At 47.5% G+C, this 25732-nt stretch overlaps 1 protein-coding gene across 2 annotated transcripts in view; it reads left to right on the top strand.

The window, feature by feature from the left end:
- SLC6A1 (solute carrier family 6 member 1) overlaps positions 1 to 18545 on the top strand; it is a 40853-nt gene extending 22308 nt beyond the window's left edge. For both annotated transcript variants that reach the window (XM_019732667.2, XM_074312987.1), the window contains exons 3-16: positions 733 to 1075; positions 1483 to 1614; positions 2182 to 2282; positions 3167 to 3276; positions 4870 to 5002; positions 8006 to 8140; positions 8370 to 8473; positions 8758 to 8882; positions 9810 to 9922; positions 10308 to 10439; positions 11821 to 11923; positions 13086 to 13186; positions 14041 to 14208; positions 16166 to 18545. In XM_019732667.2, the coding sequence (XP_019588226.1) occupies positions 838 to 1075; positions 1483 to 1614; positions 2182 to 2282; positions 3167 to 3276; positions 4870 to 5002; positions 8006 to 8140; positions 8370 to 8473; positions 8758 to 8882; positions 9810 to 9922; positions 10308 to 10439; positions 11821 to 11923; positions 13086 to 13186; positions 14041 to 14208; positions 16166 to 16270 (1800 nt within the window). In that variant the 5' untranslated portion in view covers positions 733 to 837 and the 3' untranslated portion in view covers positions 16271 to 18545. The remainder of the gene's footprint in view (positions 1 to 732; positions 1076 to 1482; positions 1615 to 2181; positions 2283 to 3166; positions 3277 to 4869; positions 5003 to 8005; positions 8141 to 8369; positions 8474 to 8757; positions 8883 to 9809; positions 9923 to 10307; positions 10440 to 11820; positions 11924 to 13085; positions 13187 to 14040; positions 14209 to 16165) is intronic.
- The last annotated feature ends 7187 nt before the right edge of the window (positions 18546 to 25732 follow it).

The following is a 25732-nucleotide window of genomic DNA, read 5'->3' as shown; positions in this document are numbered from 1 at the left end:
TATGGCCCTTGGTGAAAACTGTTGAAAAAAGTTTGGACGCCCCTGTTATACAGCTTCCCAAATGACTTGGGAAAACAGCCAGGCATGGGAACTGCTGATGAAATAGAACAAGTCCTCACCATTTGCCAGGTAGAGGGTGCCTCACTGAATAAATGAAAAACGACAACCTGATGAGGGACGTACTATTATCATCCTCAATTTAAAATGATAGGGCAAGTGGGGCCCAGAGAGGTTAAGAAGTTTACTCAAAGTCACACAGCTTGAAAGGGGTAAAGAGGTCAGAGTCAGTCTGTGCTCATATACCACCTCCACCCATCACCTGCAGCCAGGACACCTGCAGATCTGCCATAGCTTATCCCGCCATGGCTTTTATGGCGTCAGGGAATGAAAATCTGATTGAATCCACGGAGGCAAAGATGAGGAGCACTTAATATTTCTCTTTGGAAATTTGGTCACCTCGTGTTTCTCCTCTGAGCAGGACACGTAATGGAAGGCACATGACACAGATGGCCAGAGTTGGAGCTAGTCCAGGAGACAACAGACCACATCCTCACATGTTGTCTTGGGAAACAAAAGGCACCTACCTCCCTTCCTCTGGGAGCAGGAGCTGGCAGGAGGAAGACGGTTTATGGGAGAGCTTTCTTGGGCCCTTAGTTTTCTTGTGGGTTATTTTGTTTTTGTTATTTTGGGGAGACTCCAGAATCTTGCTCCTCTCATTGCCTGTCCCCCCAGCCCTCTGTTCTAGGGTGACCTTGAGCCGCAAAACTGCTGTCCACGTGGACCGGGGCCGACACCGCACGTCCATCTGCCAGGACCCCTGTGTCCAAACTGCGAGACATGGCAACCAATGGCAGCAAGGTGGCTGACGGGCAGATCTCCACGGAGGTCAGCGAGGTCCCCGTGGCCAATGACAAGCCCAAAACCCTGGTGGTCAAGGTGCAGAAGAAGGCAGCGGACCTTCCAGACCGGGACACGTGGAAGGGCCGCTTTGACTTCCTCATGTCCTGTGTGGGCTATGCCATCGGCCTGGGCAACGTCTGGAGATTCCCCTATCTCTGCGGAAAGAACGGAGGCGGTAGGTGCTGGCCTGGCCACCTATCAGCTGGGCCTGGACCCCACAGAAAATGTCCCTTAGACGTTTTCTGGGGCAACCTTAGGGGAATGGGTCCTCTAAAAACTCCAAAGGGAGTGTCAGGCCCCACTTCCTGTTTCTTGTCCTTTTACCACAGTGATTCCCACAGGGCGATTGTCCTCTGTCAATGACATCAAAAAGTTTACCTCTTCATTTGCAAAGTGTACGGGGTATGTTTTGAGCAGAGGACATCCTTCCTTGGGCCTCACTGTGGCTGTGGGTGCTGCTTTTGAAGCAGAGTGTAAGGGAATCGTGGCTGGGACCCCAGAATGCCCCGCCGTGCTGGTCTCTCTGACCAGGGTTTCTCCAAAGCTGTGGGGCCACAAGCATCTCTCTTCTCCACCTTGCAGGAGCTTTCCTGATCCCCTACTTCCTGACACTCATCTTTGCGGGAGTCCCGCTCTTCCTGCTGGAGTGCTCCCTAGGCCAGTACACGTCCATCGGGGGCCTGGGGGTGTGGAAGCTGGCCCCTATGTTCAAGGGTAAGTCTGCGGAGTGGGGCTGGGCGTCGTGCTGCTGATCCTGCCCATTGGACGGTGGTGAAGCCAGGGCCTTCCCAGCACCCCGGCCCCTCTGGACCGTGTCTGAGCAACGTGGAGCCATTACAAGGGCCCAGGTGACAGATAGCGATGCAGCCAAAACCTACGGCGGTGGAGGTGGGGACAAGGACCCAATCCAGAAGCTCCCACGCTCACATCAGCCCGCCCTGTTCTGTGAGCTCATCTCCCTGGCAAGGGTTGGGTGTGACTTTCTTTGCTTCCTTGAGGAGCAATGCCGACAGACACTCAGGTGAACACGTGGGTGGGGAATCACGCTTGCCTGGCAGGCCCAGTCCCAGCCCCACCGGTGGTCAGCCTAAGCGCGCGCGTGCGTGCGTATAGCAGACACAAGACCTGGCTCCCCCACTTGCCAGATGCGTGTGACCGTAGCCAGGGTCCTGCCTCTCTCCAAGGCGGGGTGAGATTGTACATGTGGGAAATGATAGCAGCGACACGCACCGGGCCGTTATCCTTATTAAATGAATGTCACGATGGTGTGTCTTCTCCCAGGCGTGGGTCTTGCCGCTGCTGTGTTGTCCTTCTGGCTGAATATCTACTACATCGTCATCATCTCCTGGGCCATCTACTACCTGTACAACTCCTTCACCACGGTGAGTGGCTCCTCCCACCACCCCTCAGAAAGAGCGCGACCCAGAGCCCACCCTGCATCCACTGGGACCCCCATTCTGCTGACAGGGCCATTCCTCAGGCTGGGGCATGGTCTTCAGCAGCCCTTGTCTCCCCACAATGATAGCACTGTGACCTGAGCCCCTGCTCCGAGCCAGGCGCTTCGTGTGGGCTAATCCTCATGACACCCCTCTGAGGTGGGCATTGTTAGGCCATTTCACGTGGACCCAGGTTCAGACCCTGACCCTATTGCCATATACCAGGTGTGGGGACTTTGGGAAGGAGACTTCACTTTTCTGAGCCTCAGTGCCCTCATTTATAAAAATGATGGTAAAAGGGAAACCTATCCCTTAGGAGTTGTGAGGATTAAGGAGTAAATGTGTGAAAAGTGCTTAGATCTGTGCCCGGCAAAGAACAAGCACTGTAAGGGTTCACTGCTAGCATCGGTGTGCATGGGGTCAAATGGGTGAGGTCTCTTGCCCAAGGTTGAGTAGCTGGGAAGTAGCCCCAGGACGGACACATGAAACCTTAAGAGGCAACTTGGAAAGCTGATTTTCAGAGTGCAAAGTTAGCCATTGGCGTAATAGATAATGCGTCTGACTTCAGATCAGAGTGAAAAGTTAGAGGTTCAAATCTGAGCTGTGTGACATTGGAGCTGTATGATCTTGAGCAAGTTGCTACCCCTCTCTGGTCTCTAAAATGGGGCTCATAGCATGCCCTGCTTCTGAGATCTTTCGGGAACGGGAGGTGAAATAATGACTGAGGAGGCTCAGGTTATGGTGAGGATAACCAACAGGGTGTGTTGGGACTACTGTTGCCAGCCACCGGGGGCTCAATGGGGTTTGTCTGTGCCACTGTGTCTTTGCAGACGCTGCCATGGAAACAGTGTGACAACCCCTGGAACACCGACCGCTGCTTCTCCAACTACAGCATCATGAACACCACCAACTTGACCAGTGCCGTGGTGGAGTTCTGGGAGTGAGTGTGGGGCCATCCCTGGTGGGGGGCTTACCAGCCAGGGCCAGCACATACAGAGGTACCCTCAAAAGGTGGATGGACTACTTGTGGAGATGTGGGTGGGGCTAAGGGAACCACAGAGAGGGTGAAGCCCCTTCCTCCCCCAGAAGGAACTGGACCCTGGGAGGGGTGACTAGACGTGCACTGTGACCTTCAGTAGAGAAACCTAACTGCAGACAAAGGCACAGCCAGCGGGGAGAATACCTCCTGCCATAGGTCAAAGCCAGCAGAAGCTGGAGGGCAAGGGAGCCGGTGGTGCAGCCATAGCAGTCAGCCTCCAGGGCACGGAGCAGGGTAGAGGAGGTTGGACAGTGGCCAGTGGAGGGGATACCCATCAAAGGTGGAGAAGAATCACCAGGAGAGGCCAGTAAAGTCCCAATTCATCCTGAAAACCAGTCCAGTCTACTTGGAAACCCAGAGTCACTTGGAATAAAGGCGCACACACACGCAGTCCATAGTAAAGGCCATGCTTCAGGGGAGCACATCATGGAAGATGTGTGTCGGGGGCATTCATTTTCCCAAATGAGGTCCTGGGACCAAAATCTCTTTGGCATGGAGGAAGCATGCATGCTTGGCAGCTTGAAAGGGTCTGGGAGCAACCTGGAAAGTTCTACTGCACCTTAGATAAGCTGCCAGGAGAAGCCATTGTCAGGAGGTGTCAGAACACGTGATGCCAATCTCTCTGTGCTAAACCGTCCTTGGCTAAACTGTGTCCTTCCTTACAGATGTCAATCAAATTCTACTCCAGCTGGTTCTGCTTTCAGGCTTCTCCCACATACAGTGGTCTCACATGTGTCCAGGCTTTTTATTCAACTATTTATTCAGTAAACATTTCTTGAGCACCTACATGCCAGTCTGGTGGGAGACATAAATAAGCAAACAGGCAGAGGCAGCAACAGGTGACCAGTGCTGAGAGGAGAGGCACGCAGGTAGCTGTGGGGGCCCCAAGGAGGTGCCTGGACCAACCTATGTGAGGAGTGGCATCTAAGGATGAAAAACAGTGTTGGGAAGACAGGTGTTAGCAGAAGGAAGAGTATGCGTGAAGGCTTGGAGGCAGGAGAGAGAGAGGAAGCAAGGCTGGAGTGCAGGAATGACACACTGTCCAGTCTTGTGAGAGTTGGAGGAGCTGAGACCAGAGAGACAAGCAGGGACCAGCTCATGAAGGCTTTGCACCTGGAGAGTTTGGGCTTCATTCTGAAAACAGCAGTATCCACTGCAGAATTTTAAGCAGAGGAGTGACATGACCAGACTTGCAGTTTAGAGGGATCCCTGGGCCTGGCATGGGGGCAGAGTGAAAATTGAGGCTGGGGTCCTCCTAGGAGGCTGCTGAGCTATCCAGGTGAACAACAATGGTGGCTGACCTACGGCACTGGCAAGTCAGCACTTTCTACCCATCAGTATAATGGGCCCCACAGTCCCACCCAGCTCTGGATCTCAGTGATCACAGATGTCAGCCTGATCACAATGGAGGATATTGCCCATGTCCACGCCCTTTCCCCACTCCAGCCCCTGCCAGCCCCACATGACTTTCTTCTCCCTCCACTGTTCCACCAGGCGCAACATGCATCAGATGACAGATGGGCTAGATAAGCCAGGTCAGATCCGCTGGCCTCTGGCTATCACCCTGGCCATCGCCTGGATTCTTGTGTATTTCTGTATCTGGAAGGGTGTTGGCTGGACTGGAAAGGTAAGAGATGTACACAGTGGGAACTGGAGGGGGATGGATCTACAAAAGGATCTCTGCCCTGGACAAGAAATCTGTACCTCCCAGGAACCCATCAGTTTTCTTTCCTGTAAAATGGGGATAACAGTACCTACCTTTCGGGCAGGTGTGAGGAATAAAGGAAATAATGCAAGTCATGCCCTTAACACAGTGCCAGGTTCATGGTAAGTCTCTTACAATTCCCCAGAGCCTGGCAGAGCAACCAAAAAACAAGCCAGATGTTGCTTATGGACCATTGAACAAACTGTCCCTGAGTATCTACTCTGTTCCATGCCTTGTTTCAGGTCGGTGGGGGGTCCGAAGGTGAACATTCCACATCCCAGCCTTTGAGGAGCAACAGAGATTAATTGATTAATAGTTCAATATTCAGGCCTTGTATTCAAACAGTCCTGAATGCAGATCCCAACTCAGCCATTAATTTGGCTGTGTTACCTTCATCAAGTCACTTCACCTCTCTGAAACTCAGTTTCCTTCTCTAAAATGGGGCCAATATCTATGTTTCTCCATTGGTTTGTTTTGCAAATCAAATGAGACAGTGATTTTGTAAATCACTCAGCAGCTAGCAAGGGGAGTTACTGTTTTTGTTTTTATTACTGGCAAGGGCAGAGCCAGGCCAAGCTGGGGTGTCCAGCCTGGAGACATCCAATGAGCTTGCTGATCAAACTGGGGGGAGTGAAACTGGCCTCACCTGCACCTCTTTCCCCCTTTAAGCCCCATCTCATGAGTCTGGGGACAGAAGGTGGCCAAGTCTCTCACTGGCCTTGGCCTGAAGGACTCAGGGCAAATGTGTCATCTGAGGTTCGAGCAAATAAAGGGGAGAATGAATTTGAGCTGAATAAGGCTGGAGACAAAGAGGTCCAGACTACCTAAGAAGCTGAACTAGCAAAACATAACCTTAATGAATTCCACACTTGGGCATGGGCACCGATGACGAAAAGCTGCCCTGTTTCAGTCTGGTGGGACCTTTGACCCAACAGGTTCTCAGACTCGAGGCTGGTGTCAAACAGCTTTGCTCTCTCCCTAGGCTAGGCAGGCAGAAGGAGGGCACAGGTGTCTCCTGGCCCAATTTTAGGAAGCAGAAGAATGTAGGGCCAAAGGGCTTCAGAAGAGATAGCTAAGTTTGAATCTCAATCCCCTGGTTCCTAGCTGTGTGCTCTTGAGCAAGAAACTTCACTTCTCTAAGCCTTAGTCTCTTCATCTGTTAAGTGGTCACAATAATAGTACCTTACAGGGTTGTCACAAAGACTGAGGGGGATAATCTATGCAGAGTGTATAGCATATGCCTAGCACATAGTAGGCACTCAATACATGAGATATAATATATCAGTGATAATCATTTTGGGGTGGTATCTAGAGTTCCTGCTACATGAGGAAACTAACTACTTCTTGGGGACAGAGAGTAAGGCCTCTCACTGCATCTTTTGAGTGAGTCAACCAATCCATCCATAAGCATTTACTAAGCATCTACTGTATGCCTAGTTCCAAACATGGAAGGCACATTGAAGTGAGAGACCTGGGCAACATATATTAAGCATGGTGTATGTTCTCATGCAAACACGCTTTCTGAGTATCAAGGTTGATTGTATGCTTTTTCCAGACAAGAAGACGCTAGGCTCAGGGAGAATAAGAAATTGACCCAATGTCACACAGTTTGTAGGTGACACAGAGGGTTTTGACTCCCTTTTTACTAAATAATTCCAAGTACAGTGGTTTTTCTACGGGATCATGGCTGCCTTTTCTAATCCTGAAGAATCTCAGAGTCAAGTCAGGGAGATGAAACTAACCCAGAGAACAATTTATGCTGAGCATGACTCAGAGATACAAAGGTCATTGAACTTGAAAATTGCTCTTTCACACTAGTGAGCAAAGAAATGCAATTTCAGACAATGATCTCAGTCTTTTGACTATCAATTTGGCAAAAAATAATTTTTAAGATGATTATTCTCAGTGCTGGCATCTTTGAAGGAAAGGCACCCTCTGTAATGCTGGACAAAATTCAATTTCTGGAAGATAATTAGGCAATATGGATTAAAAGCCTTTGAGACGCTTATTCATTTTTTCTCAGTAATTCCACTTCTAGAAATTTTTCCCAAGACTAGTATAATTTTTTTAGTGTAATTTGTAGTGATTTTTTAGTATAATTTGTCTACTTTTATAGACAAAGTTTTATATACAGGGGAGGCCAATGTAGTATTATCATTGAGATTCACATAGAACTGGAAGTAACCTCAATGGATAACAGTAGGGGAAACTTTAAAAACGATGGTGAAACCTCCTGAGGGACTATTTTGTATTATTAAAAATCACATTGTAACGGGACAACAAAATAATCTTAGTATACAAAACAAGAAACAAAGCTGTATATACTGTGTGATTTTGAACTTTAAATGAGAAGGCAAGTACATAATTTGAGCCTCATTTTGTAAGAAAATGTGATCATGTATGCAAAAGAAAGTCTCAAAAGAGGAACAGAAAAATGTTAAATTTGTGCATTTATGTATTTGTCAGGCATTTATTGAGTGTCTACTGTATACCATTGATTGTTCTGAGCACTGGGAAAACAGAAGTAAATAAGACAAGCCCTGTCCCTCATGTAACTTACATTCTAGGTGCTGTTTAAAGGAACTGTGTGTGTGTGTGTGTGTGTGTGTGTGTGTGTGTGTGTGTGTTATGTAATGTTTTAAAATTTTCTTTTCACCACATGTATTACTTGAATAATTTAAACAGAAATCAAAAAATAGGAGGGGTAGGGGCAGGGAGAAACCAGGGGCTGAGCTGGTTAGCTCAGACTCCAAGGAGAGGCTGCAGCAAAGTGGCCAAGCAGAGCAGGTTAGAAATCCAGAAAGGCTTCTTGGAGGCTGGACCCAAACCCAGAACCACAACAGGTACAAATGTAGGTGAAGTAGGGAAGGGGGAAGCATGGGTCCGCTGACGGGAGCGTGACAGCGTCACCCACTTTCCTCCCAGGTCGTCTACTTCTCAGCCACGTACCCCTACATCATGCTCATCATCCTGTTCTTCCGAGGAGTGACGCTGCCCGGTGCCAGGGAGGGCATCCTGTTCTACATCACGCCCAATTTCCGCAAGCTGTCCGACTCCGAGGTGAGCGGCGCTCCAGGACTCCGCTCCTAGAGGGCACCGGCTGGGTTAACAGCACACCTGAGTCCTGAGCCACCGTTTAACTGCCTTAGGATAAATTAACACACCTCTCTGACCTTCCTCTGTAAACTGGGATTGTCCCCAGGTAGAGCTGATTTGCACATGTGGGAGGCCCTGAGGCACTGTGGCTATGATTATAATTGTGGCTGTTTTTTGATCATTCTACCTCTAGGTGTGGCTGGATGCGGCTACCCAGATATTCTTCTCCTACGGGCTGGGCCTGGGATCCTTGATCGCTCTCGGGAGCTACAACTCTTTCCACAACAATGTCTATAGGTGGGAGAGCCCGGGAGTCCCTTCATTCCCGGCTACGCCCCACTGCGGCCACGCCCCTCCTGGCCACGCCCCCTGGCCTTTCTCCACTGTCAACCCACCTCAGAGCCAATCTCTTCTGGCCAATTCTGGTTCAGCCCCTTCCCTTGGGGTGGGGGCGTGGACCAACCTACCCTGTAGCCCCACTGCTAGCCACCGACCTCCACCCTGCCCCTCATTAACCACTGCCCACTAGCTCACCTTCCTGCCAGCCACTCCCTTCTGACTGCGCCCTTCCCTCTCTTCAGGGACTCCATCATTGTCTGCTGCATCAATTCGTGCACCAGCATGTTCGCAGGATTTGTCATCTTCTCCATTGTGGGCTTCATGGCCCACGTCACCAAAAGGTCCATTGCTGATGTGGCAGCCTCAGGTCAGCGCTGCACAGTGGAGGGCCAGGGCTTAGGGAGAGGGAGGCCTGTGCAGTCATTGTGTCACCAGCACCTTGGCTGTCTAGCATTGAGGTCACTATGTGCCAGGCAACACACTGAGCATTTATGTGGACTGTTTCCCTGTATCTTCCAGCGCTATGGGGTTGATGCTCTTGTTATCCCTATTTCACAGATGAGGAAACTGAGACTCACTGAGGTCACCTGCCCAAGTTCAGGGAGCTAGAAAGGTGATGGAACTTTAGAGATGAGTCCAGACGTGGCTGATTGCAAAGCCTGGCCATACTGTCACTTCCAGCACAAAGTTCTGAGATCTGGGGGAAGAGGACCCACTCTGGCCCCCCTGGGATATAAACTTTGGTCCAACTCAGACATGTTCACCACCATGACCCAAAGCACCCAAATCAGTGCATTTGTCCAAGTTCCAAAAATGTTCTCACCAAGTGGGCTGTGCCAACTCTACTTGCCACACAGTCACCCATGCCACAGTGACCAAGGAAAAATCCAGGCAACTCTCCCCATCCCTGTTCAGCCAGGAAATCGGCAAACATGGGGGACTGCTGTGTACATAGCAGAGGCTCTGGGCTCAGGGAGGTAACATGCCATGCCCCTTCCCTGTCATGGAAAACTGGGCTGGTCGTGTGGAAAGGAACGTTCCCTACGAAGGGCCTAATCTCACTGTTGGCCAGGCTACCACAGTCCGTCATCTCATCTCACCGGTCCTCTTGCCTCTGGACCCAACCCTGTAGCCTCGCCCGCTACACACATTGTTTCCTCATGTAGAAAAAGGGACTGACTACACTCACTCCAAAGATGAAATGAATTAAAGCCTAGAAAATGGGTGTGTGCTGGGTGTGCTGTCGGTGCTCGGTATCTTTTATTTCTTTCTCCTTTGGCGCTTCCCCCCACAGGCCCTGGACTGGCGTTCCTGGCGTACCCGGAGGCAGTGACCCAGCTGCCCATCTCTCCCCTTTGGGCCATCCTCTTCTTCTCAATGCTGCTGATGTTGGGCATTGACAGCCAGGTAAGCACGTCCTTCCTGGCACCTTGAGGAGCCCCCACCCAGCCTTACCCATCCAGGAGCAAGCAGGGGGAGGAGGCTACTGCATTAGGCCCCAGGGAAGACGGTCAAGCGTTTCAGACCCCTAGAATGTTCTGCCTCATGAAACTTCAGGGAACAGCTCAGCCTCCTTCCCCATTTTCCAGATGGGGACACAGATGCCCAGAGGGAAGGGACCCTTCTGAGATCACAGAGGGAGGCAGAGGCGGATCAGGCCTCGATCCTGGGGCTGTCCTGACCCTGCTGTCCAGTGTGGCCGGGCTCTCTGGTCTTCCCCCAGAGAATCAGGCATCCTGTGGGTGGGGGCTGGCATCTGCTGTGGGTGGCTGACCCGCATTCCCCCCTGAAGTTCTGCACAGTGGAAGGCTTCATCACAGCCCTGGTGGACGAGTACCCCAGGCTCCTCCGCAACCGCAGGGAGCTCTTCATTGCTGCCGTCTGTGTCGTCTCCTACCTGATCGGCCTCTCTAACATCACCCAGGTGAGTGCCATCAGCAGATGGCCCTGTGCTGCCTGCCCCGGGCCACTGCTAGGCTCTCTTCACCCCAGCCTTGTCTTATCCTCCTCCCATCCGTTCAGTGAGCACCACCTTCGTGCCTCGCCTGGCACACATGACAAGGAGTCAGATGGGGTGCCTGCCCTCAAGGGGCCCCTGGGCTGGTGGGAGACACAGATACTGAGCTAGAAATGATAGGACAGAACTAGAGAATACAGCCCCTAACCAGGCCTGGGGCACCAGGGACTGCTTCCTAGAGGAGGGATGTGAGAGCTGAGTTTTGAAAGACTCACAAAAATTAAGTGGAGCGTCAGGGTGGAGTTGGGCCTTTGAAGTTGACACTGCCCTTTCCTCTCATTTTCACTTTTCCTTTTCTGTCGATATTAATAAGCAATGTTCTCTGCATTCAAGGCCTTTCCAGCCTACTCAGAAGACAGACACATGACTGATGAATTGTACAATAAATATAAATGACCCTGAAGCCATGAGCTCAGCCCTATGGATCTGATTTATGATCCACAAAACCACCCTGACCTAAATACAGTTCAGACTCAGAGATACTGTTCATTTATTCCTTCATAGTTGCGGAACATCTACTATGTGTCTGACATGACATTGGAGATTTCAGCAGTTACCATGACAAGTTAACTTGGTGGACAAGACTTACATACAAATTAGATCATTAAATGCCACAAGGAAAAGAGAATAGTGGGACAGCGAATGACCAGCAGGGATGCTACCTCAGACAGCGTAGTAAGGGGAGGTCCCTCTGAAGAAGTGATAGTTGAATTGAGACTCAGATGGTGAGGAAGAGCCAGGCAGGGGAAGATCTAGCTAGGGGAAGAAAATACAGCCGGTGCAAAGGTCCTGAGGTGAGAAGAGGCTTGATGAGCTTGAGGAACAGAAGGAAGGCCAGCGTGGTGGGTTAGAGGGAGTGAGGGGTAAGTGGGGGATGCAGGACCTTGATTTTCTATCTCTCTACTTAGTGATATGTTATGTCATTGTCTCATTTGACCCATGTATGGTTTTAATCAGGGGAGGGCCATGAGTGATTTAGCGTTGTAGACAGATGGCTGTGGTGGCCAGCTCCTCTTTCTGCCCTCCAGCCTCACTAGAAATGGGGCATTTCCCTCTGCCCTCCCCCCACGCCCCAGACATTTTCTTCCCAATCCCCACAGAGTCAACATACATCCTCTCAGGGTCACAATGCCCTCAGCGCTTCCTCAAATCTACCCACAAGTCTTCTTGCTGCAGTGTAGCCTAACCCCAACCGTGTCACACTGCGAAGCCCAGTCTGTGAACTGTGAACTGAATGCCCTGGGCACTGGAGGAAGTGGCCTCATTCTCACCGCTTTTCCTCTTGCAGGGGGGCATTTATGTCTTCAAGCTTTTTGATTACTACTCTGCCAGTGGCATGAGCCTGCTGTTCCTCGTGTTCTTTGAATGTGTCTCCATTTCCTGGTTTTACGGTGAGCATCAACCTCTCCTCCCTCATTCATTCATTCATTCATTCACTCACTCACTCCTTTCTTTAATCATCATTCAACCGATACAACTTGGACAGCAGGCCCTTTGCACACATTAATTTAGTCCTCACAACAATTCAATGATGTTAACACAGGAAGTCCCAGGGTTAGAAGATGCCATAAGAAGAACAGTTAAATAAACTCATTTAAAACTGGAACCAAACATACATACATACATACATACATACATACATATAAAAATAAGATGGGAACCAAAATTTTTTCATAAATTTTGAGATAAATGGTTTGTTTGAGATTTTATTTAGAAAAGGGAAACCCAAATAATAAAAAAAATCTGAAGTTAAATTATTTTTTAAAGCTGGGCTGTGATTAAAACTATGTACTATCTTCAAGGAAAGCATGAAGGAAACAATGACTTTATCTATTTATTTAGTGGCCTAAGTTTCCAGACTTAGGAGGCAGTGATGTATGCCTGCATATAATGTATTCATGATAGTCAAAGGGTGTCCTTCCCCACACTTCGATTATCCCAACAAGATGATGTATTTGAAAGAAATGTTCCCCAGGGTCCCTCTTCGTCCTTGCTAATCATTGTATCTTCTTTGCCACCTCACTCTCCTCCTCGTTTTCCTTTCCTCAACTCTAACTGGTCTAGAGCCACCAATGACTTTGCTTATAACTGGAGCAGTGCCCAACATCACTCACGAACTTCATGACATCCGTGGGTTTTTGTAAGATTTGCAGTTCTTTGCGATCTATCACCCGTGTTGCTGATAGCATCGGATCCTCAGGGAAAATGCCCTCTGCCCAGCCAGGCTTTGGAGGAATGGCTGGGAGAGATGGTGCCTGGGAGGGAGATAAGAGTGGTGGGGACACGTTTTATAACTGATTGTCGGTAGATATTTTCACATTAAGGTAACTTGCTTTCCCACACAATCCACTCGCTGTGGGGATTGGGTTATGGAACACTTAGATAACAAGGACCCCCCACCCCCCACCACAGCATTCGCCCATGTTACAGATGAGGAAACGGGGGCTCAGAGAGGTTAGGTGACTTGCCTGTGGTCATCCTGTGACAGATTGAGTTTAGCCTGTAGTGCTCACAGCTCATCCATCCTGCCTGCTTTCGTTCCAAATGTCACAGGTGTCAACCGATTCTATGACAACATCCAAGAGATGGTTGGCTCCAGGCCTTGCATCTGGTGGAAACTCTGCTGGTCCTTCTTCACCCCAATCATTGTGGCGGTAAGGACAAGGCTTGGCAAGCCCTGTTAGGATGAGAACATACTAGGCCCTGGGGCAACTCAGGTCCAGAGAGAAACTTCTGGAGGCAAAGGCAGATGGAAGAGGCCCCCAACCCCTGTTTCCTAATAATACTACCCTGCCATCAGCTTAGCATCTATTCTGTATCCTGCAGACACATTACCTCATCCTCACAAACCTCAGCAAATTAGATTTTGTTGCCCACTTTCCTGCTGAGGACGCAGGGCTCACCGGCCAGCATCACCCCGCATATCGGTGCTGCCTTCAAACCCGGTCGGCCTGATTCTGAAGCCCAAACTGTTCATCCTGGGAGGCCTCTCGTTCCCAGCATCTCCCATTCCTTCCCGAAAGGGGAAGCTGAGGCATGAGCAGGCCTGGGAAGGGGGTGCCCCAGGTCCTCAGTGTGGGGGCCACTGCATATGTTGTGTCCTACACAAGGGCACCCAGCCAACGTCGGATCTGGGCTGACATCCACCCTTGTTCTGCTTGCCAAGCTGGTTAACTTGGAGGAAGGGATGCATTTTTCTATCGGTCTTCCCAGAGGAAGCACCTTTTGCTATTGGTCCTTCTGGAAAGGGTAGCTTCTTCATATTGAAGAGGGGTGTCCTTTTCTCTGGGTTCCTATGGAGAAGGCACTTTTGCTCTCGGTCTTCCCAGAGGAAGTGCCTTTTTCTATCATGCACAGGGGCACTTTATGTACTAGCTGTGGCCTTGGGTGCAGGATTCCCAAGATGCCGGGCCCTTGTGAGGGTCAGCTCGGGGTAGGGGTGGCGGGCAGTGGACCTATTGGCTGCGCAGTCCAGTCCGGGTAACTGACTTCCCTCCCCGCTCTCCAGGGCGTGTTCATTTTCAGTGCTGTGCAGATGACGCCGCTCACCATGGGGAGCTATGTCTTCCCCAAGTGGGGCCAGGGCGTGGGCTGGCTCATGGCTCTGTCTTCCATGGTCCTCATCCCCGGGTATATGGCCTACATGTTCCTCACCTTAAAGGGCTCCCTGAAGCAGGTAAGTCCCTTCTCCGCTCTGCATGGCTGGTGCCCTTCCTCCACTGTGCTGGGAACAGCCTCTGCCCTGTGGGCTCACCGTCTAGCTGGGGAGACAGACGAGTCAATACCAGTGAAACAGCGTGCTAGAGGTGCCACGACTGGGGTACACCAGGGCTATTGGGTAGGGAAGGCTTCCTAAAAGAAGAGGGAGCTGAGGAGAGACCTAAGAATGAGCTAGAGTGAAAAGTAGAAGCAGAAAGAATGTTCCTAGAAGAGGACGGGAAGCATGTGCAAAGGCCCACAGTGTGACTGGAGGGGAGAGTGGGGACGGGTGCAGGGGGTGGATAAGAGAGGAGGTGGGAATGTAAGAAGGTGAGGCCAGATCATGAAGGGCTTTGAAAATCAGGACAAGAACTTTGGACTTTATGTTGAAGGTAATGGGGAGCCGTGGAGGGTTTGGAGTTGCTGAAGGGTGGGATCAGATGTATTGAGGACCTACTCTAGTCCTCATTTGTGAGCTTGATGAGGCTCACAAGGAAAGCCCTCAAGGAAAGATAAAGCATCTAAGGCACGCTGCCCAGCAGGGCCCCACTAGCACACCTTAGAGCCAGCTCTTTGTTAAGTTATATGGAATTCTTGAGTGAAACAAGGCAGTGCTGGAGGTACCCAGGTGCTAGAAACATTGATGGAGTAAGTGTAAGCGGAGAAGATTTCACTGGGGAAGAGTAGAGAATTCGATTTTGGAGGGCCATAGCTGGGAGGACCCAGAGCAGTGGCTCTCAACCATATTCCCACCAACATGTGCCTGCCAGACCCACTCAGAGCCAGAAGGAGGGGCTCTCAGGTCTGCAGCATAGGGAAGATGGGGGGCAGGTGATGTGCCGCCCCCGAAGTTGCTGGGCACTCTCCTCCTATCACAGAGAGAGAAACTGAGGCCAAACGGGGAAACCGCTTACCCATTCCTTGCAGTAAGTTATGAGCAGAGCCGGGGCTTGCAGCCCTTTCTTCCAACTCCAGGGTCAATGTTCTCATTTTCCATGATGCTGAGCCTCAAAAGGCAATCAGGTCTGCATTTTGTGGAAGAAAGCACAGCCTGTGCAAAGGACCAGTGGTGGGAAAGAACAAGGCAAGTCTGAAGACACTGTGTGATCTGATGAGGCAGTATTGCAAGGGATGTGTGTAGAGAAGGTAGTGGGAGATACATCCATTCAGCAAATATGTATTGAACACCTACTGTATGCCAGACACTATTGTCAGTGCTGGGTCAAAACAGACAAAAATCCCACCCTTTTGGAGCTTACATTCTAATAGAGAAAGATCAGCAAGTAACAAAATAAAAACACATTAGATAAGGAGGAGTGCTATGGAGAAACAGAGTAGGTTGGGGTTTAGGGAGCAAGGCTTTGCTGAAGAGGTAACACTGAGCCAAGGCCTAAGGAGGTAGAGATGGAGCTGTGTAACTATCTGAAAGGAGGGATGTACCAAACAGCAGCTACAGCAAGTGCAAAGGCCCTGAGGCAGGTGCATGCTTGGTGTGTGTGAGGAGCAGTGAGGAGGTCAGCGTGGCTGTAGTGGAGTAAGTGAGGGGGGTGAGCGGAGGGCATCGAGGTCTCAGGTGACAGGGGCCAGATCGTATGGGGCCTTGTAGGATTTGGGTGAAATGGGAGCTATGGTTGGGTACTGAGGAGTAGCGGAAAGTGATCGCTGACATAACCCTTCCAACTGCTGTACTGAGAATAGAATGAAGGGGATGATGGTCAAGAATGGAAGTGGAGGGCCGGTGGGGAGGTACTGCTATGACCCAAGTGAGAGGAGGTGTACGTGGGAGCACTGGAGGCTATGAAGGTTGTGGGGACGTGGCTGGAGTCTGGGTGCTGTTTGAAGGCAGAGCAGACAAAACAGACTTGAAAAGAGAGTGGCAGAACAGAGTGGCCAGTCCCCTCCGTCCCAGCCCGAATTCTCCCCGGTGCCCACAGCGTATCCAGGTCATGATCCAGCCCAGTGAAGACATCGTCCGCCCAGAGAATGGTCCAGAGCAGCCCCAGGCCAGTGGCTCAGCCAGCAAAGAGGCCTACATCTAGGGGTGCGGGGTGGCTCACCAACCCCACATTCTCGCCCCCTGCAACCTGGCTGACCACGACCACCACTTAATGTCTGAAGATATCGTCTATCTCATCCTACCTCGAGTGGCGAGTCCAGACACTATCACCACCCAGAGAGAGGAGGTGGGGAACAGTCTCACCCCGGTGGGCCCTGCCGAGGGCAGCGATACCTGATGGCCCCAGCACCCGTGGACCAGTGACCCTTCTAATCTAGGCCCCGTAAGCATCCAGCATTTGGCGTTTGTGACGGCCAAGCTAGATCCTTTTTATCCTGCCAGGGAGTGTGACGCAGTGAGGCCGCACCCCTCTGGCTTTTAGTCGTTTTCCTGACTGTTCTCTTACTGCCGAAACCCATGACTGTTATCTCGGACTTTGCAGGAGTTCGTTTCCATTGGAACGCAGCTCTGTACACATGAAAAGGGCATTTTGTACAATGGGGATTTCCAGGGAGAGCTCACTCTTAAGTAGCAGGGAGCCAGCAGAGCTTTCATTTTTTCGGTTTTCTCTTCTGGAAGCAGCTTGACTTTAAAACAAGCCCCAAGGACCTCAGTCAGCTTTCCCAGAGCTGCTTTTCAAGCAGTCCGCCTACTGTCCTTTTTCCCTGCCACAGGCTGAGTTAATATCTCTGTGGCTAAGCTTTCCTGCCCCTTCCTCACCAAGCCATTCTGATTGCACCTCGGCCGAAAGCGATCATTCCAGTCGGCCCCGCTCCCCTACTCGTTGGAAAACTGCCACAAGCACAATTGATTTTTTTAATCGCCATTAGTGGGTAGGGGCCACAGAGCCCACTGGGAAGTCCCCTAATCGGAGCCCCCGTCTTTCTTAGGCTGCCCACCTTTACAGAGCACAAAACAGTTGCAGAGGAAAATCAAGGTGAAGTTCTGTCCCTGAGTCAGAATGGATCCAGTTATCTTTCTTGAACTATCTTTCTCACTGCCACCCCGTTCAAAGCTGCTGCCTTCTCACCGTCTCTGAAATTCTTCAGTGGGAATCCTCTCACTGCCACTAAAATCTACCCAGCCCACTAACTGAGGAGCTAATGCTAATCCAGCTTCCCGGCCCCCTAAAGTGCTTCAGAGATTAAACTGCTTTCCTGGGAGTAGTTTTTGTTCCTTTCCGGAATGGGCTCCGTGGTGGCGGCGGCGGCAAATCGGGTGAAGACAGTTCCTTGCAAGCCCCAGTAACAGCATTTCCCATTTGCCAGGAAGGTGGGTTCCCATGTAGCAAATCGTATGTTGTGCCCTGTAGCTCCTTAGCTAGTTAGCTCACAAACTGTGTTTTACGACTAATCCTTAATAACTATGGTAAATAACTGTGACTGTGGGTTTTTTAATCTCTTGTCATTCTCATCCGAAAGTGACCAGTGACCAGCATACCAGTTCTTGCAATAAGGTATTACCCTCAGAATATTAAGCACATTATTGTAGAGAAAACAAAAAGTACTTGTACACATATAAACGTACACACATATACACTCATCGTCACCCATGATATATAGGGTCTCGTTTGATATTGTGTAGAAATCTAAATCCTTTTCCTGAGGTCATCTGTAAAATAATCTCATTGCTACAGCATCCCAAATGCCAACTGGTGAATCCATGATCGAAATGCATTTGTATTGTTAAATTGTAGGGTTTAGACCGAAAGAAACCCTTCACTGTGTGTCATGGTCCCACCCTCACCTCCACCCCCCATCTGTGTGAATTCCTTTAGAATAAGGACAGGAAGACTTTTTCTTCGTTCTTCAATGTGAAACTAACACCAAGTCTTTCTGAGACAAATGCAGTATATTTAATGTTTGTAAGGAAATCTACATAAGATGTTTGGCAAGGAATCCCCTAACTGATTTCCATCCAAACCTACTTAAATAGCACAATATTACGTGTCGTACAATTACTGTGAGAACTGTGAATATGTGTAACTTTTTTTAGTATTTGCCCTGGAGGGAAAATATATTGTATTATCATATATGCTTTTTTTTTTCAATAAGGATTTATTCTCAGAATACCAAGTAAATCTATCTCTATATAAAAAAAATATATGTAATATAAACATATTCAAACTATATACAGAGCCTGTTTTAAAAAAATACAGTATTATTTAGTAAAATTATCTGTTCTATGGACCAAATGTAAAATATTTATAAATGAAGATGCATTTTAAGTGTCTATAAATGGTGTCATAACTAGAGCACGGACATTATGTACATTTCTAAGAATTTAGAGGAAAAATAATAAAGGTTCTATGATATACACATCAGACCTTCAATTCTTGGGGGTAGGGAAGCAGAACAATAGCCTCTTTCATCAGAACAACAGTACATACACACAGTACGATTTTTCCCCGAGACAGAGAGATTTGGGCTCAAAATCCAGTGAGATACAGCTAGACTTCCAAAAAGTCTTGGGATGTGTGGATAGAAAATGTCTCTGAGCTACATAAGGGAGATGTTTTCATGTTCTAAAAAAACTTTAATATGGTCAATAAAGGTTTAAAACTAGGCTAATAAAGAGCATATTTAGTTAAGAAGGACATTCATTCACTCGTTGATTCATTCCTCAAAATATTATTTTTAACGTTGTTGTTTTAATTTTATTTTGTAAATCTTGTTTAGAAAAATTTGAATTCTACCGAGAAGTTGTAGGAATGGTTCAGTGGACACCTGGATTCACCAGTTGTTGACATGGTGACACTTTAACTCTCTGTCAATCAAAGTTCAGTCTGGGAAGCAGATTGAGTATTATGGATGAAGAGATTTATTATAGAAACAAGATTTTATACAATTGTGGTAGAAGGTAGGCAGTAAGGGTCTGAGGGAGTTGGGGGATCAGAACTAACTCACTAACCAGCCAGAACAGAAGAGGGATTCACAATCTGTGTGTGCCCATAGTTCCTTCTGCCTCTTTTGCATATTGCACTCTTGAGACTGCATGAGCACAGAATTCCAGTGGGCCCACAATGAGTGAGAGTCGAGTGAGACTCAAAGCCAGCACAAGGTATGTATGTTAGGTCTACAACTGAGTGAGTGAGGGCTCTGAGAGCCCTGAGAAGCCACACTCACTATTCAAAATAGAGTTCGCTTCCAAAGCAGAAAAAAGGCAACGGTGTTCTAAGAAACACCCAAGGAACCCTATCATGGCCTTTCTTACTCAAGTTACTTTGCCAACCACTTACAATGAAAATGATGGCATAGGAGGAACGGGAAAGATACAGTAAGCTATACTTTTCTTTTTCTTACTCATTGTAAGCTGAAGGTAGTGAGTATTGGCAGAATGTGTGCATATCAAGAAGTGAAATAAAAACAACTGAGTTTTGTGCCGGTTTCTACTGTTCTTGTAAGAATGACATGCATATTGTGTAGTTCACATATGAGTTAAATGTTCCTGCATTTGCATACTATGAAGATCAATAGTAAAATTTATGCTAAAGATTAAGATTTAAATTTTTCCTTTACTTAGGATGAGATTAAATACCATATTGAGAGAAAGACTATGGAAGGAAGGAAAGGCCTTATATTTTAGTATCTTCAACCACACTTCTTTCCTGCTTTTTAAAAAAGAGTTTTATTAAAAATATAGCTAATATATAATATTATATGAGTTTCAGGGGTACACCATAATTGTTCATCATTTCTATACCGAAAGAAGTGATTACAAAAATAAAAAAGTGATTACCTTGATAAGTCCAGCAACCACCTGACACCGTACTGTGTTATCACAATATTATTGACTATATTCCTTGTGCTGTACATTACATCCCCATGACTTACTTATTGTATACCTGGAAATTTGAACCATTTATTGCCCTTCACCTTCCCCCCTCTTTTTAATTTTTCAATTACAGTTTACATTCAATATTATTGTATATTAATTTCGGTGTACAGCATGGTGGTTAGACATTTATATAACTTAAGAAGTGATCCCTCTGACTAGTCTAGTACCCACTGGCACTATACATAGTTATTACCATATCATTGATTATATTCCCTGTGCTTTACTTTACATCCCCATGACTATTTTCTGACTACCAATTTGTACTTCTTACTCCCTTCATCTTTTACACTCTGCCCCCCCAACCCTCTCCCATCTATCACCTCGACAAATCTAGTACCCATCTGACACCATACATAGTTATTATATATTATTAATAGATTCCTTATGAAATACCCTACGTTCCCACGGCTACTGTGTAACAACCAATTTGTACTTCTTAATCCCTTCCACTTTTTTCATCCATTCCCACTTCGCTCCTATCTGGCAACCATCAAAATGTTCTCTGTATCTGTGAGTTTGTTTCTGATTTGTTTATTTTGTTCTTTTGATTTCACATATAAGCGAAATCACAGTGCATCTGTCTTTCTTTGTCTGACACTCCACTCAGCACAATACCCTCCAGGTCTACCCATGCCACCACAGATGGCAAGAACCCATCCCTTCCCTGGCCAAGCAATATTCCAGTGTATATATGTACCACCTCCTCTTTATCCATTATTCCATTGACAAACACACAGGCTGTTTCTACATCTTGGCCATTATAAACAATGCTGCAATGAAATAGGGGTGCACATGTTCCCTCAAAGTAGCATTTTGAGTTTCTTCAGATAAATACCCAGGAGTGGGATCACTGGGTCCTTTTTTGTCTCTTGTTATAGCCTTTGTTTTAAAGTCTATTCTGTCTGATGTAAGTATTGCTACCCCAGATTTTTTTTTTTTTTTCATTTCCATTTTCATGAAGTATCTTTTTCCATCTCTTTATTTTCCATCTGTGTGTATGTCTTCCATCTGAAGTGATTCTCTTCTAGGCGGTACATAAGGGTTTTGTTTTCTTATCCATTCAGGCCTTCTGTGTCTTTTGATTGGAGCATTTAATACAGTTACATCAAAAGTAATTGTTGATAAATATGTAGCTATTGCCATTTTATTATTCATAATTTTGATCTTTTTCCCCCCATCTTAAAGAAGTCCCTCTAACACTCCTTGTAATACTGCCTTGGTAGTGATGAACTCCTTCAGCTTTTTCTTGTCTGGGAAGTACTTTGTCCTTCGATTTTAAGTGATAGCCTTGCTGAGTAGAGTGATCTTGGTTGTAGGTCCTTCCTTTTCGTCATGTTGAATATTTTGTACTAATCCCTTTTGGCCTGCAAAATTTCTGTTGAAAAATCAGCTGACAGTCTTATAAATTACTAGCAGCCTTTCTCTTGCTGCTTTTGGATTCTCTCTTTGTCTTTAACCTTTGCCATTCTAATTATGTGTCTTAGTGTGAGTCTGTAATAGGAGCTACAAAGCGATCCACAGTGGTTGGCTGCCTGTGCTAAACCTGGGGGCACATGGGAGAGGCCATTCTGCAAGCTAAGGATGGCTGCTACCAGTACTGGGCCGGGGGTAGCTCCTCAAATAGCCAGGACACCCTGAGTCCTGCTGCCACCTGCCAACTCCCTTAAAGTTCAGCCACTGATAAAGCCTCGTGTGGTATGCAAGTTGGGTGAAGCAGGGTCTCAGGGAGTCACTAGAGAGGGAAGAGTTGTGGTCACCAGGTTAATGTTTGGTGCCAGTGCTGAGACTGGAGCTACTTGGCAAAAGTCTCAGAGCACACTGAGGCCAGTTGTCGCCCACATGGAGCCCGTGGACTCTAATAGTTTTCAAAAAAAAGAGTGCAATGTGGACAGGTCTGGCTGCTAGCAGAGAAAATGCCTCCTTTGTTGGGGGAATTGAGTGGGGCAGGGCTCCAGTGAGTCAGCAGGCGGCCCTGGAGCCCTGGAGCTCATCAAACCAATCAGATTCAGATTTAGCCTTAAACGTAGGGGGAGGGCTCAATACGTTAAAGATGGCGGCTGCTGGCCAGCTGGGAGCGAGACCTCTCACAGGGGAAATGGGACTTTCCTTCAGCCCTGGCCTCGAAGCCACAGACCTCCGTCTGCTGCCCGTATGCCTCTGACGCCCCCCTGAGTCACTGTCCCTTCGCTGGAGCCCCAGGTGAGTGCCTGCGAGCGAGTCTGTGCGTGGGCCGTTTAAGAGGACGGCTGGGTTTCCTGCGGCCTTCCGTCCCATCCATTTTTCACTGTTTTTCGCAGGCAGATGTTGTGGGGGCTTCTCTTCCCAGCACCAGTGCTGCAGGATGGGGAGCCTGGAGTGGGGCTGGGGTTCTTTGCTCCTCCATGGGGAACCTCCATGGCTGAGGTATCCCTCCCAATTTTCATCCATCACACGGAGGTTTGGGACCAGTCTGTTTCGCGTCTCTGTCCCTCCTACCAGTCTTGTCATAGCTTCTTCGTATCTGTAGTTATTAGGTTGGTGCAAAAGTAATTGCAGTTTAAAAGGTTAAAAATAATTGCAAAAACTGCAATTACTTTTGCACCAACCTAATAGAAAACTTCTGTTCAGCCAGACTTCAGATGGTTCTCCAGGTTGATTCTTCTATAATTTAGTTATAATCTTAAAGTGTTCACGGAAGGAAGCAGGCCCAGTGTTTATCTACTCTGCCATTTTGGGTCTCCTCCTTGTCCTGCTTTTTAAACGAGGGGCCGTGCATTGGCCTTTTGACCTGGAACCTGCAAATAAAGTAGCTGACCCTGGGGAAAGTCTAGGAAAGGCTGTTGACTCTGTGTTGCTTCCACCTCTGGATGTCTGGTGGACGACCGGGAGCCACTGGCCAGCAGGGCACTGGGCAGGGGAGGGCAAGGACAAGCCGGACCCCTCCTGCACCTCTGAGAGCATGCAGGTGTCTCATTGCATCTGAGCCTGAAGACCTTCAGAGAGTAGTAACTCCTGCTTCACTTCTGACATCTAAATCTTGGGCAAATGTTGCTTTTGGCCAATACTAATCCAGAACCATACAGAGAAGGGGATTCTGGGAAATGTTTTAGCTTAACCAAGTGGCTAGAACAATACAAACCACACACACACATACACACACACACACACACACACACACACACACACACACACATACACACACACTGACACACAATAATAAGATGATGATGATGTTGTTGTTCATCCATTTGAGTGTAACTTGCTGACATTGGATCCTGCTTCTCTTAAAACATGAGATACCTCCTCTAAGAAAAACGACCTGCCCTTACATAACCACAATACATTTATCTAAGCAGGAAATTTAACACTGTTACAATACTATTATCTAATCTACAGTCCGTATCCAATTTCTCTAATTGTCCTGATAATGCCCTTTATAGCAATTTTTGTCTGATCCGAGTTCAGACGTTGCATTGAGTTGTCATGTCTCCCGGCAAACATGTTTGAGCACCTCTACTTGCCAGGCAGAGATGATACAGCCAGCCTCCTAAACTGGACTCTCCTCTCCACCTGTCAACACTTCTCTCATCTCTGAATGAAGCGTAGGAAAAGGCCTCTCTCTCTACCACTATCTGCTCTCCTGAGAAACAATAGCATCTCAATAAAGACTGTTTTTCCCTCAGGAGAGCGGACAAAGGGCTCAATTAAGTGAGCCACCTCCTGGGGAAGGAGCCCCAGGGCCTCTCATCACTCCTTTCTGCCTACTTCTCCTTCCCTCTCAGCTCCCCATGGGATGACTGGCTGAAGCCCTTCCTGGCCCTTCTTCCCTAGACCATAAGCACTTAAAGCACAAACAGAAGAAAAGAAAAGATGAAATGTAAAACTCACCTGTCAAATATGGCCTCAATGATTTCATTTACAGCCCACCCTCTCTATCCCCTACACCAAGGTGCTTCCCTGCCTCTTTGTAGCTTTGCTCCTCCGCTGTTCAGAGGAAAGATGGAAATAGGTCAGAGGGCTTGGGATTGGGAACAGTCTTAAAGGTCATCTGGTTGTATTTGAAGTTTGAAGTGTTTCTTCAACTGTAATGTGCATACAGTTCCCCTGGAGGATCTTGTTAAAATGCAGATTCTGATTCAATAGGTCCGGAGGGAGACCTGAGATTCTGCATTTCTAATAAGCTCTCAGGTATTGCTGATAGGGTTTGCCCACAGTTTGCTAAGCAAGGATCCAAGGAAAAGCCACCCAGCCTCTTCTTAAATACTCACAGGAAGCTTACCACCTCCTTAGGAAACTGACAGAAACTCTAACTCAAATTGTCTTAAGCATAAAAGAGAGTTTGTTGACTCATAAAAAATTAGAGGGGCAACAGCTTCAGGTACAGCTGGATCCATGTGCTCAAAGGACAGAATCAGGAATCAATCTCTTGCTACTTCTCAATTCTGCTTTTCTCTGCCCTGGCTTCATACTCAAGTTGTCTCTACTTGTAAGAAGGTGGGACAGAAATGCTTCCAGCAGCTTCAGGCTTACATCCTGCCAGATTGGCAATAAAGTGAAATTATTTATTTTTCTTTTTTTGTTTTGACTTATTTCAGTTGTATTGAGATACAATAATCGACATACATCACTGTATAAGCTTAAGGTGTACAGCATAATGGTTTGACTTACATATATTGTGAAATGATTACTGCAATAAGTTTAGTTAGCATCCATCATCTCATAGATACAATAAAAAGAAAAAGAAAAATAAGAAAAAACTTTTTCCTTGTGATGAGAACTGTTAGGATCCACCTTCTTAACAACTTTCATAGATATCATACAGCAGTGTTAACTGTAGTCACCATGTTGCACGTTATATCCCTAGTACTTGTTTGTCTTATAACTGGGAGTTTGTACCTTTTGACCACCTTCCTCGAGGTCCCCCTTCTCCCAACCCTTGCTTCTGGCAACCGCAAATTTATGTCTTTCTGAGTTTGGTTTTTGTTTCATTTTTTTGTTTTTTTAGATTCTACATATAAGTGAGATTATACAGTATTTGTCTTTCTCTGATTGAGTTCACTTAGCGTAATGCCCTCAAGGTCCATATATGTTATTGTAAATGACAGGATTTCCTCATTTGTTATGGCTGAATAATATTGCACTGTGTTGTGTGTGATTTTATATATATATATATATATATATATATATATATATATATATACATACACACACACACACATATATATATATATATATATATATATATATATATATATATGTATATAATTTCTTTATCCATTCATCCATTGATGGACATAATGTGAGATTCTTGTCCCCAAAACTTTTGTCACAGTCCTGGGACTGGGTCTCGTTGGACCAGCCTAGATCACACGCTCATCTCCTAACTGATCAGTGGGGCCAAGGGGATAGAATGTGCTGACTGGCCAGGCCTGGGTCATCTGGCCACTTCTTGAGCTGGGGGTGGGTGAATTGTACCCAAACACATGAACTGTAAATTGAGGGAGAGGTGGGTCCCTAATGGAAAGAAGGGAAACAGATGCCGTGCAGGCAAACACATCAAAGACCACCAGAGGAAGCCACTATATTTTCAAATAACCCTTTAAAGTCCCTCTTTGACATGAGTCTCCCAATATTCGCACCCATTCGTTCCAGTTTTTAGTGCAAGTCCTTTGTGCTTTGGGCCAATCAG

This window comes from Rhinolophus sinicus, linkage group LG10 (assembly GCF_036562045.2).
Source record: "Rhinolophus sinicus isolate RSC01 linkage group LG10, ASM3656204v1, whole genome shotgun sequence".
Taxonomy (NCBI): Eukaryota; Metazoa; Chordata; class Mammalia; order Chiroptera; family Rhinolophidae; genus Rhinolophus; species Rhinolophus sinicus.
This window is presented reverse-complemented; position numbering and strand designations above follow the sequence as displayed.